The 13,593-nt window shown below is 39.8% G+C and overlaps 1 protein-coding gene across 8 annotated transcripts in view; it reads left to right on the forward strand.

Annotated features, from left to right (window-relative positions):
* DNAI1 (dynein axonemal intermediate chain 1) overlaps positions 1-13,593 on the forward strand; it is a 62,092-nt gene that overhangs the window by 1,252 nt on the left and 47,247 nt on the right. Inside the window, exon 1 of one of the 8 annotated variants that reach the window (XM_017542976.2) lies at positions 4,890-5,013. The exons of the other annotated variants lie outside the window; for them this stretch is intronic. Within the exon in view, the coding sequence (XP_017398465.1) occupies positions 5,011-5,013 (3 nt within the window). The 5' untranslated portion in view covers positions 4,890-5,010. Of the gene's footprint in view, positions 1-4,889; positions 5,014-13,593 lie in introns of those variants that run through there. 8 annotated transcript variants of the gene reach the window in all.

Raw genomic sequence — 13,593 nt, forward strand, 5'->3', positions numbered from 1 at the left:
ACCCAAAACTCACCCCCAACTATTTCTAGAGCCTCATAAGTCTCTCTTCCCTGAGATCCCCTGGTCCACTCCTGTGATTCATTCAGCTATGTGAACATTATGCTCTGATTACCACCTGGACAGATGTCATCCCTTCTCACAGGAAACCCGAGTCATACCCCCCTTAACCCACTGAGCACAGAGTTCTGCCTTCTTCCTTAGCATCACCATGGAAGGCAAGCTAGTCCCAGTTTCCCAAAGAGCCTTCTGTGGTAAAGCCACTCAGTCCTTCAGGAACAACTTTTTCCAAACCCTTTATGAATTACCACTCGGCTAATGTACAGTTTCTAGCTCTGGAAAGCAAGACTTCTATTTATTTATTTCAGATTTACCTCATTCAAGCCTAGGAATATTGAGGTGTAGAGAGTCAATCTCTGGCCACACTACTTATGACTTTGCATATTTTGGTCTAGCCTCCATATTAGCCTTTGCTCCTCTGCTTCTTTCACCTGGTCTTCTGTAGCAGATGGACCTGACTTTCTTAGGTCTCTGCAGCCTTGGGGAAGCTGCTATTCCTGTATGACCATGCCCTAATTTTATGTTGGATTGGGCTTTATGTTGAAGTGTAGGTACTGTATTTGAGCCTCCTGACCCTATATTTACAGGCAGTTTACTTTTATTTATTTATTTTTTTGTGTTTTTTATTTTTGAGTTGGAGTTTCGCTCTTGTCATCCAGGCTGGAGTGCAATGGTGCGATCTCAGCTCACTGCAACCTCTACCTCCCGGATTCAAGTGATTCTCCTGCCCCAGCCTTCTAAGTAGCTAGGATTACAGGCATGTACCACCATGCCTGGCTAATTTTTGTGTTTTTAGTAGAGATGGGGTTTCACCATATTGGTCAGACTGGTCTTGAACTCCTGACCTCAGGTGGTCGAACCCCACTAGGCCTCCCAAAGTGCTGGAATTACAGGCATGAGCCACTGCGCCCCAGCAGTTTGCTTTTAATATAAACAGTATTGAGGTCTTGTTTATATATAATAGAATGTACCATTTTAGTTGTACGTGTTGACAAGTTTTAACAAATTTACACAGGTGTGAACCACCACCACACTCAAGATATAGGATACTTTATCCCAAGAAGTTTCCTGTGCCTCATCCCACCTCCTATTCCCCACCCCTGGCCTGCCTAGGTAACCACAGATCTGCTTTCTGTCATTGCAGATTTGATTTGTCTTTTCTAGCAACTTGCAGTGTGAAGAAGCTTGGGATGGGTTTCTCTAGCCTGTTAGGGAGGCATTAGAGACTAGTTACATTGACAGCACAGAGAGGTAAGAGTAGACATAAAGCCAGAAAAACCTGGATCAACTGGCACTGCCCCCTGGAGAGAAGTGTTGTTTTACTTCAGAGTAAATATTGGTATGTGGGGTGTGAGGAAAGGTTGGGTTTTGCTAGGTGAGTATTCACCCATTTTCTTGCCTCAGTGAAGACCAGTTTGAATCAGTGCTAATCAGGTGTGGGATGTCCTAGAGATGTTTGAGAAGTTGTCCCTGTCTTCTGGGAATCAGTTTGGTGGGGGAGACAGAACACAGGCATACAAAGATAAGGGAGGATGAGATACTTGGGGATGAAGGGGAGAGAGGCCTGCAGGTTAGAGCAGCAGAAAGGCTTTAGGGAGGAGGTAGGTAGGACTGGGATGCCATGGGTGAGGGAAGATCAGGATTGGGTTTGTTAGAGGATGGGGCGAGATTAAATTCCATTTGTTCATGTCACTCCACTAATCACGCCTTTTAGCAGTTCACTGTTACTCTCAGGGTAAAGTCCCAAAAGTCCAGTTTGCTTGGTATGGCCTTTGCCACCCTGCATGGTCTTGCCTTTTCTACCCATCCTACTTCAAACCTCACCGTTTCTTTGTGAAAATTCCACAATCCCAGCAAACTGAACTGCCCTCATTTCCTGGAAAGTGATATTCACACTCTTTTTCTCCTCTAAGCTTTTGAAATCTTTTCCGTCTGCTAGTACCTGCTCTACCCGACTCTGCCCCAAATCTTTCCTTCATATCCTATTCATACTTCAGGTCTAAGCTTGGCCTTCATATTCTTTTACAAACGATTAAGTCCTCTTTCTGGAGGCAAGGTAGGGTGCTATCCCCACTAGACTATAAACTCTGTTATGGTAAGGATCATGTCTGTCTTGTTCATTGTTGATTCCTCTCTACCTAGCACCATACCCGGACTATATTAAATTCAGAGAAAATGAGTTCAATATGAATTCTGAATATCCCAAGTTGCTCTTTGGAAATTTTTATCTGAATGTGTTAGAAGGATAGGAAGGGGTGAACCTGGGATGGGGAGACTAGTGGAGGATTATAACAAGGAGATGTAACTGTGTAAGCATGTTTTTCCAGGTGCATGATTGTATCTGCAGAAGGGCTATGAATGATTCAAATTTGAACCACACGTATCCTTGCCTTAAGAGCTGGGTATTGGAGACTAAGAGATAAAAAATATTGATGTGTAAATATTCATGCAGTAATTATTTATCATACCCACTCTGTGTTAGGTACTGTTCTGGGTATTGGTGATATACCAAGAAACAAAACAAACAAAAATCCCTGCTCTCATGGAGCTTATTTTTTAGTTGGAGGTAAAGGATCAATAAATAAATATGTAAAATATATGGTATATCAGATGGTGATAGATGCCAAGAATAAAACTAAATAGAAGAAGTAGACTATCAGGGAATCAGAAGATTATCATTTAAATAGGATGGTCAGGGAAAGTGTCACAGAGGTGACATATGAGCAAAGACCTGAAGGAAATGAAAGAGTTAACTATGCAATATCTGGGGGTGGAGGGTGGGGTGAAGGGGCGGGGATGGGGAAAACATTCCAGACAGATGGCATAGCAAGTATAAAGTCCCTGAGATGGGCGCCTGCTACACATGTTCTGGGTCAGCAAGGAAAGGAGTAGGAAAAGTGGCAGGAGATAAGGTCAGAGAGGTACATTCCGTTACCCCATAGAGTTAATCAAATAACCCATGGCATATTAAATTGGTCATTATGGAGCTTCGTGAATCATAATTTGTAATTAAAATGCATGAATGTCAGGCACCATAAACCATGACCAGCTCAAAACATCACTGGTAATGCCCGAATAGCAAAACGTCCTTCCTGAAAATTGTGAGAATGCCAACTGGCTGCATGTATACATGTGCAGGAGGCGCTTTGCAGCATTGCCAAACATTGCCTGGCAGCCAGACTTCTTAGTAGAAAACCGAATTAGAGTCTTCTGTGAACTCCAGTTAAAAGCTAATTTTAGTTTATGACTAACAAATTTTAGTACCCCTTTATAACTCAGTTGGTTACCATAAAAAAAAAAAAATCAAAGTCTGGAATTTTACATCATTTTCCTGTAAAAGCCAAATAAACTACTTCTATTTTGGATCATTTTGTGGTCTCTCAAGAGACTCCTATTGTGTCATACTTTTAGAAATATTGATCTAGATTAGGAGTGACTAGGGTAGGAGTGAGTGGGCAGGGTTGGGTAGAAGGCCAAGAGTCTTGTATGATTCAGAGATTTTGAGCCTGGTGATGGGGCCTGGTATCCATAGATGTAAAGACAGGATGATGTGTTTCTGTATGTCCAAAGTAAGATGGCTTCATTCCTGTGACCTCAGTGTCATTCTTATACATATATTCCTCAAGCCCTAGATATGATCTTTTACCCCCTTACCTATTAAATATCTCTCAAATTAAACTACTTTTTTTCATATACACTGCCACCTCCCTAGCCCAGCCTACAATCATCTCACCAAGAGTGCTGTAAAAGCCTTATAACTAGTCTTCCCCACATTCACTCAGTCCCTTTTCAATCCATTCTCTACACTGCATCAAAAGTGATCTTTTTTCTTTTCAAACTGTCAATCTGGTTATGTCATCCCCCACTTAGAACACTTAGTGACTTCCCATTGCTTTTAGGATAGGGACCAGATTTTTAGATAATCCCTCCAAAGACCTGAATGGGCCTGAGGCCTACCTGGGTCTCTATACCTTAATTTGTACCACCACTCTTCTCCCATTATTGCTGTACCTTAGTTCTATGTGCTGCCTCCCTCTTTCTGGAATGTTCTTCACACCCTCCCTCACACACATGTACCTACTCTTTTTTTTTTTTTTTTTGGAGACAGAGTCTCACTGTGTCACCAGGCACCAGGCTGGAGTGCAGTGGCGCGATCTCAGCTCAGTGCAACCTCTGCCTCCCGGGTTCAAGCAATTCTCCTGCCTCAGCCTCTTGAGTAGCTGGGACTAGAGGTGCGCGCCACCACACCCAGCTAATGTTTTGTATTTTTTAGTAGAGACGGGGTTTTATCATGTTGGCCTGGATGGTCTCAATCTCTTGACCTCGTGAGCTGCCTGCCTCGGCTTCTCAAAGTGCTGGGATTACAGGCGTGAGCCACCGTGCCCGGCTACACATGTACCTTCTCTTAAGATTTCAGCCCCCAAATCAATCCCCACAACCTGCCCCAATGCCCCCTGCCCTGTTATGGAAGATAGGGTAAGTGTCCTCTGTTATATAGTCTCATTTCTCTGTGTTCCTTTCTTCCATAGCATGCATCACAGTTTGTAATTATTCACTTAATTTGTGTAATTATTTGATTATTATATGTCTCTCCCATTAGACTGTGAGCTCCTTGAGAGCAGGGCCTGTGGACGTTTTGGCTTATATCTGTATTCTCAGCTCCTAAAACAGTGGCCATGATGTCAGAAGCTCTTGATGAATGTTGAATGAGTGATCAACTCTGGTTGGGGAAGTAGCACAGGGGTCTATGGAAGCATGTAGTAGGGGATCTTCATTCTGATTCTGGGGGAATTAGGGAAGACTTCTGCAGGGGACCACCAGTATTTAAGGTCTGGATAGAGGAAGAAGAGTCCAAAATGGAGAAAAAGAAGGAGTAATCAGAGAAGTAAGAAGACAACAAGGAAAAATAATATCCCAGAAGCCAAAGGAAGAATGTGTTTCTAGTGAAACTGTATGGTAAGCCAAGTTGCATGTTGCTAAGGTGTCAATGAAGAGAATCACTAAGATATATCCGTTAGATTTAATAACTTAGAAGTTATTGAGGACCTTGGAAAGGACAATTTCAGAGGGAAAAGCTAAACTAAATTGAGCTCAGAAGTCAGTAAGGACTATGTAGGCAAAGATGAAAGACTTGAATATATTAAATGCTGAAGGGAAGGATCCTGAATGGAGAGAGAAGTTGAAGATAAAGGAGAAAGGTTAAATAATGACCGGAGCTAAGTCTCTGAGAAGATGATGCTGTGGACAGGAGGAAGCATACTTTGTAACAGGAGAGGAGAAAGGATGGATGCAGTTGATGATCATTTTGAGGTTTAGCAGCAGGAAGCTGAGAGAGTTTTTTCTTCTTTTCCCCTAGTAGTGTTATGGAATTCCTTCTGGAAGTGATAACTAGAAAACAAATTTTGCCAATGGCAGTTCCATTTTGTTATGATTATAGTCATGCTATTTTCAGAGTTATGGTCTGAGGTTTGTCATGCACAATTATCAGATTATAAAACAGCTGTGAGCATTTGAGGCCAGAACTTGTTTTCCTCCCCTGTGTACTAGGGGGCCTAGCACATTGTTAGTACTTGGTACATGCCAGGTACTCAAATAATAATGGCAGAGGGCTCTTGTGTTCATTGCTGGGCTTTGCAGCCTGCAAGTTAATGCTAAAGAGTAATGTTGACTCTCTGGCTCCAGCTGTGAGCAAGCCACATGAAATTGTTTTCTGCCAGTTAGGAATTTGTATGAAGTGTTCAATCTTTGCAGTCACTGAGCACTGACAGAGTTGTATGCAAGAAGCAAGCAAAGGACACAGCTGCTGTAACTTTAGCTTCACTGGTTTGAGTCTCATAACACTTTGCCCTACTCACTGAGTCACTAGATTCTGGTTTGCCTGGTGAATTTATGTCCTCCATTTATCTCACCTCCTAGATTGAGAACCCTGGGTGTGAGAACCAACTCAATCTTGGTTCTTCTTTAGCTGTCATCTGAGGACTTGACACATAGTAGATGTTTAATAAATGCTGGATGAATAAATAATGACTGAATGAATTAGCTGATGAGTGAATAAATGAGTGATGGAAGGTATGTACTGCGATACTCTGAACACTAACTTTTCTTTCTTAGCCTGCAGAAGAAGCAATTCATGTCTCCTTCATCCTAGTCAAAACAGCCTAATCCTATTAATTATGTATGACTCTACCCCTAATATTAAGCTTATTTTTCTATGTTTATTCTTACATCACATCCATTTGCTCATTTACTTATTGTGCCAATGTGTCAGGTATTGAGCCTCAAGTCTTGTTTGGGAACAAATTGGTGTATATGTAAACAAAATAATCTGCTGATCTTTGGAGAGGCATCTGCTTCCGTGCCTCTGTGTCTTTGTTAATTATTTTGTTTCCTCTGTATGAAATGCCCAAGTCTTCTCTACTGTTTCTGCTCTTTACAGACCTGGCAAACTCTAAGGCACATTGCTTTAAGTTAAGGTCTTTAAGTTGCAAGGAACAGAGGCTCATTCAAGTTACCTCAGATAAGGAGGATGAGAGAAGGGGGAAGGTATGTATGTGGTGAGTTACAGATGGCTATTATAAATGCATAGATAACCTATAATTGAAATTGGAAAGCAATTGATTATGAAACAGGTATAGGGACCAACTCCTTTTTCCACATCACTCATGGCCTCTCTATTACTCTTAACTATGTTTCAGTCTTATTCTTATTCCCCAAGTGGCCAGATTTTCCATGGTCCCTGCTCCCTTATAATTTTAGTATGTTTCCAGCTCATCATGGCTGTTCTGACATCTCTCACAAACATTTCCATCAATATCTCCGTCCAACTACTGATTTTCCCTGTAGTCGTCATTCAAATTCTTAAGGAGGGAATCTGATTGAACCCAGCTCATCTACTCATGCTTGGTAGTGTCAGCAGGGAACAAGATCCTATGGCTCTTTAAGCAACCAAAGCTAGAAGGAGGTATTCTCTTTCCTCAGCTCCTCCAATGCGAGATATAACTTGCTTTACTCTAAAGTAACTTCTATGTTGTTTCTGGTAAATCTTTTTCTCATGAATTGTATAGGAAGGGGCCTCAGACTTCTTCTAGTCCAATGCTTTCATTGGGGGCTGATATTTACATTACAAAAGGTCCTGTCCTTTACAAAAGCCTTTACTATAGGGTTTTAAAAACAGCACGTCTCTGCAATGAATTTTAAAATATAGCACACAGGCCAGGCATGATGGCTCATGGCTGTAATCCTAGCATTTTGGGTTGGGAGGCTGAGGCAGGAGGATCGCTTGAGCCTAGGAGTTTGAGACCAGCCTGGACAACATAGCAAGACCCCATCGCTATAAAACAACAACAACAACAAAAATTAGCCAGGCATGGTGGCATGCACCTGTAGTCCCAGCTACTTGGGAGGCTGCAGCTGGAAGATCCCTTAAGCCCAGGGGTTCAAGACTACAGTAAGCTTGGATTTTTACCACTACATTCCAGCCTGGGCAACAGAGTGAGAACCTGTCTATAAAATAAATAAATAAAATGCAGCATACTTTATATATAACTCTTAAAGACCTTGATTTAGGGGATTTATATTCTGACCATGATGCAGGAATCTACACTGGACTTTCATTCCCACTGTAAACAGCTATAAGCTTGAACATAATATATGACACTAATGTTTTGAGGTATTAGTCAATGGACAGCATAGGACAGTGATTCCTCAGGGAAGTAAAACACTCAGTGTGAATTACACATTTACCCTTGCTCTCTGCCTAGGGACAATTTCTTGATCATAGCCCAGAGAGGTAGATCCAAAGGAGAGCATGATAGTACCAGGGAGATAACCCAGATGTTGAAATTAGCAGGCAATGTCTTTAAAGTAGCTGTTATAAATATATTTATGGACCTAAAGGAAATATCATTTTAATAGATGCATAGATGGAGAATCTAAGCAGAAAAATGGAAACAGTAGAAAAATCCAGTATCAGAAATTAAAAATTCGTTGGATAGGCCTAACAGCTGAATGTGAATATGGATCCATAGAAATTATTCAGTCTGAAGAACAGAGAGAAACAAGTTTGTTTTGTTTTGTTTTGCTATGTTTTTCTTGTAAAAAGAGAGTCTGGCTGGGCGTGGTAGCTCATGACTATAATCTCAGCACTTCAAGAGGCCGAGATGGGAGGATCACTTGAGCCCAGAAGTTTGAGACTAACCTGGGCAACATAAGGAAACCTCATTTCTACAAAAAATTAAAAAATTAGCCGGGTGTGGTGGTTATGCGCCTGTGGTCCCACTACACAGGAGGCTGAAGTGGAAGGATCGCTTGAACCCAGGAGATCAAGGATTCTGTGAGCTGTGACTGTGCCACTGCATTGCAGTCTGGGTGACAGAGTGAGACCATGTCTCAGAAAAAAAGAGAAAAGAAAAAGAAAAAACAAGCACCTTGTTACTGAGTCTCCATGAAAAAAATAAATAAATAAACGTAAAAGAGAGGGCCTTAGTGACCCATGAAATATATTATATATGTATTTGGAACATGTGTATAGTTGGAATATGAGAAAGAAAAAGAGGAGGAAAAATAAAGTAATAATGGTCAAAAGTTTTCTAAACTTGGTGGAAAACATATGACTATCAGAAACTCAGTGAGCCCAAGCAGGATAAATACAAATAAAACCACAGTTATGTCTATCAGAGTCAAACTACTGAAAACCAAAGATAAAACTAAAACCTTGGAAGTAGCCAAAGAAAAATGACACATTGCATACAGGAGAACAATTATATGAATTGTGGTTGACTTCTCATCATAAACAATGTAGGCCAGAAGACAATGGAATGGCTTTGTTGTTGTTGTTGTTTTTTGAGACAGAGTCCCACTCTGTCACCCAGGCTGGAGTGCAATGGCATGCTTAATAGCTCACTGCAGCCTTGACTTCCTGGGCTCAAGTGATCCTCGTGATCCTCCTGCCTCAGCCTCCCAAGTAGCTGGGACCACAGGTATGTACCACCAAGCCCAACTAATTTTTTTATTTATTGTAGAGACACGGTCTCACTATGTTGCCCAGGCTGGTCTTGAACTCCTGGGATCAAGTAATCCTCCTATCTCAGCCTCCCAAAGTGCTGGTATTACAGGTGTGAGCCACTGTGCCTGACTTGGAAAGACATTTAAAGCACTGAAAGAAAATTACTGTCAACTCAGAATTCTATATCCAGAAAAAATACCCCTCAATTATATGAATTGTGGTTGACTTCTCATCCTAAACAATGTAGGCCAGGAGACAATGGAATGGCTTTTTTGTTGGAGCTGAGTGATGTGATCTTGGCTCACTGCAACCTCTGTCTCCGGGGTTCAAGCAATTCTCCTGCCTCAGCCTCCTGAGTAGCTGGGATTACAGATGCTCACCACTATGCCTGGCTAATTTTTTTGTATTTTCAATAGAGACAGGGTTTTACCATGTTGGCCAGGTTGATCTCAAACTCCTGGCCTCAAGTGATTCTCCTGCCTTGGCCCCTCAAAGTGCTAGGATTATAGGCATGAGCCACTGCACCCAGCCCTTCTGTTAATTTTCTTACAAGACAAATGACTGTTTACAACAAAAAAAGCAAAACTATGATTGTCAAGCAGGGCTTATAATGTATACAGAAATAAAATATGTGACAACAGTAGGGCAAAGGATGAAGTAGTGGTGGTAAATCGAATTATCATGTTATGAGATTATTACATTGTGAAGTGTAAAGTGGTACAATATTTATTTTTAGTAGACTATGATAATTTCAGGATGCATGTTATAACCCTTAGAGCAACCATACATGCGCAAAATACAAAAAGGCACACATGAAAAGCCAATCGAGAGAGCAAAATGGAGTACTAAAAATATTTAGTTAACACAAAAGAAGACAGAAGATGAACAGAGAAACAAAAGCAGATGAGAAAAACTAGAAAACAAAGACAATATGGTAAAGGCCCCCAATTAACAGGCAGAGTTTATCAGGCTAGGGAAAAGTAAAAACCAAATATACATTGCCTGTTACAAGAAATATATTTTAAATGTTAAAAACACAGAATATTTGAAAATAAAAGAATGGAAAAATACACTATGCAATAGGAAGCATAAGAAATCTGTATGAGTATCATTATCAGACAAAGCAGCCATCAAGATAAGAAGTATTCCCAGAGATAAATAGAGACATTTAAAAATGATGAAGGGTCAATTCAAGAGGGAGACATGAAATCACAAAGTGTATGCCTCAAGATATAAGAATCAAAAGAACTTCAATATGTAAGCATCAAAAAATGACAGAACTAAAGGGAGAAGTAGAAAGATTCATAATGATAATTAGATATTTTAACATTATTCTCTCGGTAGATCTGAACAATGCTGTGAACCAACTTGACCTAATTAACATTTATAGAACACTACGCTTAAGAACAGTAGAATGAAAACTACACCCAAGAACTGCAGAATTTTCACACGGATCAGCCATACACTGTGACATAAAATAAGTCCAAATGCATTTCAAAAGATTAAAATCTTACAGTTTAACCTAGTTCAAATTCAACATCCATCCTTGCCAAAAAAGGATCTCAGCATATTAACAGTAATTTGAACAAAATAGAAGTAAATAATATATTTTAAATCTCTGGGTGTTTAGAAATTAAAGAATACTTCTAAACCTATAGGTCAAGAAAATCATGAGGGAAATTAGAAAATATTTTTAGTTGAATTTTAATGAAAATAAAACATCAAAAATTGTGAGGCGCTGCTAGAATTGTGCTTAAAAGAAAGGTATAGTTGTAAATGCTATATTAGAAAAGAAAGGTTCAGTGTGGTGGCTCACGTCTGTAATCCCAGTATATTGGGAGGCTGAGGTGGGTGGATTACTTGAGCCCAGGAGTTCGAGACCAGCCTAGGCAACATAGTGACACCCCATCTCTACAGAAATAAATAAATAAATAAATAAAACAGAAAAAAAATAAATAAAGCTGGGCATGGTGGCATTTGCCTGTAGTCCCAGCTACTTGAGAAGCCGAGATGGGAAGATTGCTTAAGCCCATGAAGTAAAGGCTGCAGAGAGCCATGATTGTGCCACTGCACTCCAGCCTGGGCAACAGAATGAGACCTGTCTGTCCTGCCCACCCCCTCACCACCACACACACACACACACACACACACACACACACACACACACACAGTTTAAGATCAGTGTTTTGTTTTGTTTTGTTTGAGACGGTATTGCTCTGCACCCAGGCTGGAGTGTAGTAGTCTGATCTCCGCTTACTGCAACCTCTGACCCCTGGGGAGCAGGTGATTCTTCTGCCTCAGCTGGCTAATTCTTGTATTTTTTAGTAAAAATGAAGTTTCACCATGTTGGCTGGTCTCAAACTCCTGAATCAAGCGATCCGCCTGCCTCGGCCTCCCAAAGTGCTGGTATTAGAGGCATGATCCACGGTGCCCCGCCTAAAATCAGTGTTCTGAGTTTCCATCTTATGAATATAGAAAAAGTTGAGTAAATTAAATCCAAAGAAGTAGAAACAAGATTTATTTCATCAATTCCACTTACTTTACTGTTTCAGAGAAACAGTAAGAAAAATAATAGCAAAGCCAGAAGTTGATTATTTGAAAAGATTAATAGTAAAGTTGATAAAATTTAGAAAGGCTTATAAGTTACAAAGAAAGCATAATAGCCAGTATCATGAATAAAAAATGAGATATCAGGACAGACCCTACAGATGTTAAAAGGAATAATAGGAGGATAGTAGGAACAACCTTATGCTAATAAATTCATCAACTTAGATGGAATGGATGAAATTTTTGAAAAACACATTTTATCTTAACTGACACAAGAAGAAATGGAAAATACTTCATACCTATTAATAAATTGAATTCATAATTAAGAACCATCCCACAAAGAAACTCCAGATGCAAATCGTTTCACTGATGAATGGTATTAAGTATATAAGGAATGAATAACACCAATCTTATACAAAGTCTTTCAGAAAATAAAGGATAAAGGGAACAAGTTCCAATTCATTTTATGACATCAGTGTAACCCTGATATCAAAATCAAAGCATTGTACAAATAGAAAATTATAGGCTGATATTCCTCATTAACATAAATGCAAAAAATCCTTAACAAGATAATATCATATCTGTTCCAGCAATATATAAAAAGAATAATAGATCAGATCAAGTGAGGTTTATCCCAAGAATACAAAGTTAACTTATGAAAAAATTAAAGCTTTTTCACATTAATAGGATAAAGAAGAAAAATCGTAGGATGATAACATCTCAATAGATTCAGAAACAAAAACAATGACAAGATTAAACATCCATCCACAAAAGATTGTTATAATGATCAAATAAGATAATATACTCCAAAATGTTTAGTAAACTGAAAGATGCTATATAAATGGAAAGTATTTTTATTGTCATCCTTCTGCTATGACACCCTGAGATGTCGAGGCTCCTTTCTAATAAGATTTCTTGGGACCTAGAAAACATACTTTTCAATTATTCTAAGCCCTCAGAATGGAACTTAGTTGCCTTGCATGGCAGTCTACATGGAATAATAAAAATAATGACAACTAAAATGTTTACATTGCCATTGGTACTTGAGGGCTTACTTTGTGCTGGGTTCTGTGTTAGTGCTCTTCATACATTGTTTTATTTTATCCTCATAGCAATTCTATGAGGAGGGCACTAATATTTTTCTCCCCCTTACAAATGTGGAGACGAAGTTTAGAGACTAAATGCTTTGCTCAACATCTTACATATAATTCATAGCAGAGCCAGGAATCCAGCAAAGATTTACTCTAGAGCTCCAGCTTTTAAACCGTATACTTTTGGCCTTCTGCAGCCTTATCTAGAAAGAGTCCTATAGAGTTGGCTTCTGCCCTCCTGTGCTTCCAGAGAGGAATGGGGCTGGTCTTGTATTCTCTTTTCCAGCATTCTGAGCACTGTGCTAACACTGCATTCATAGGAAAGAAAAATGTATGTAACTATATTTTGATTTTTACATTCTTAATTAGCATTTGAAATTATAAAAGTAATGCATATTCACATTTAATATATTAGGCTGGGTGCAGTGGCTCACGCCTCTAATCCCAGCATTTTGGGAGGCTGAGGCAGAAGGATCATGTGAGGCCAGAAGTTTGTGACCAGCCTGGGCAACATAGTGAGACAGTGTCTCTACAAAAGATTTAAATATTAACCAGGCCTGGTGGTACGTGCCTGTAGTCCTAGCTACTTGGGAGGGTGAGTCAGGAGGATCCCTTGAGTCCAGGAGGTCATAGCTGAAGTGAGCTGTGATTGTGCTGCTGCACTCTAGCCTGGATGATGGAGTAAGACCCTGACTCAAAAAAAAAAAATTTGAATTATGACAATGTATACATAACAGTATTAGTCCTCTTCCCCACAATTCTGTAGTCACACTGCCTGGACAAAAACCACTGTCAACAGATTCTATATATTCTTTCAGAAATTTTGTATGTATATGCAAATATACATATACACATATTCTTTTTTTTTTTTTGAGACGGAGTTTCACTGTTGTT

Source organism: Cebus imitator, unplaced genomic scaffold (genome assembly GCF_001604975.1).
Source record: "Cebus imitator isolate Cc_AM_T3 unplaced genomic scaffold, Cebus_imitator-1.0 Scaffold149, whole genome shotgun sequence".
Lineage (NCBI taxonomy): Eukaryota > Metazoa > Chordata > Mammalia > Primates > Cebidae > Cebus > Cebus imitator.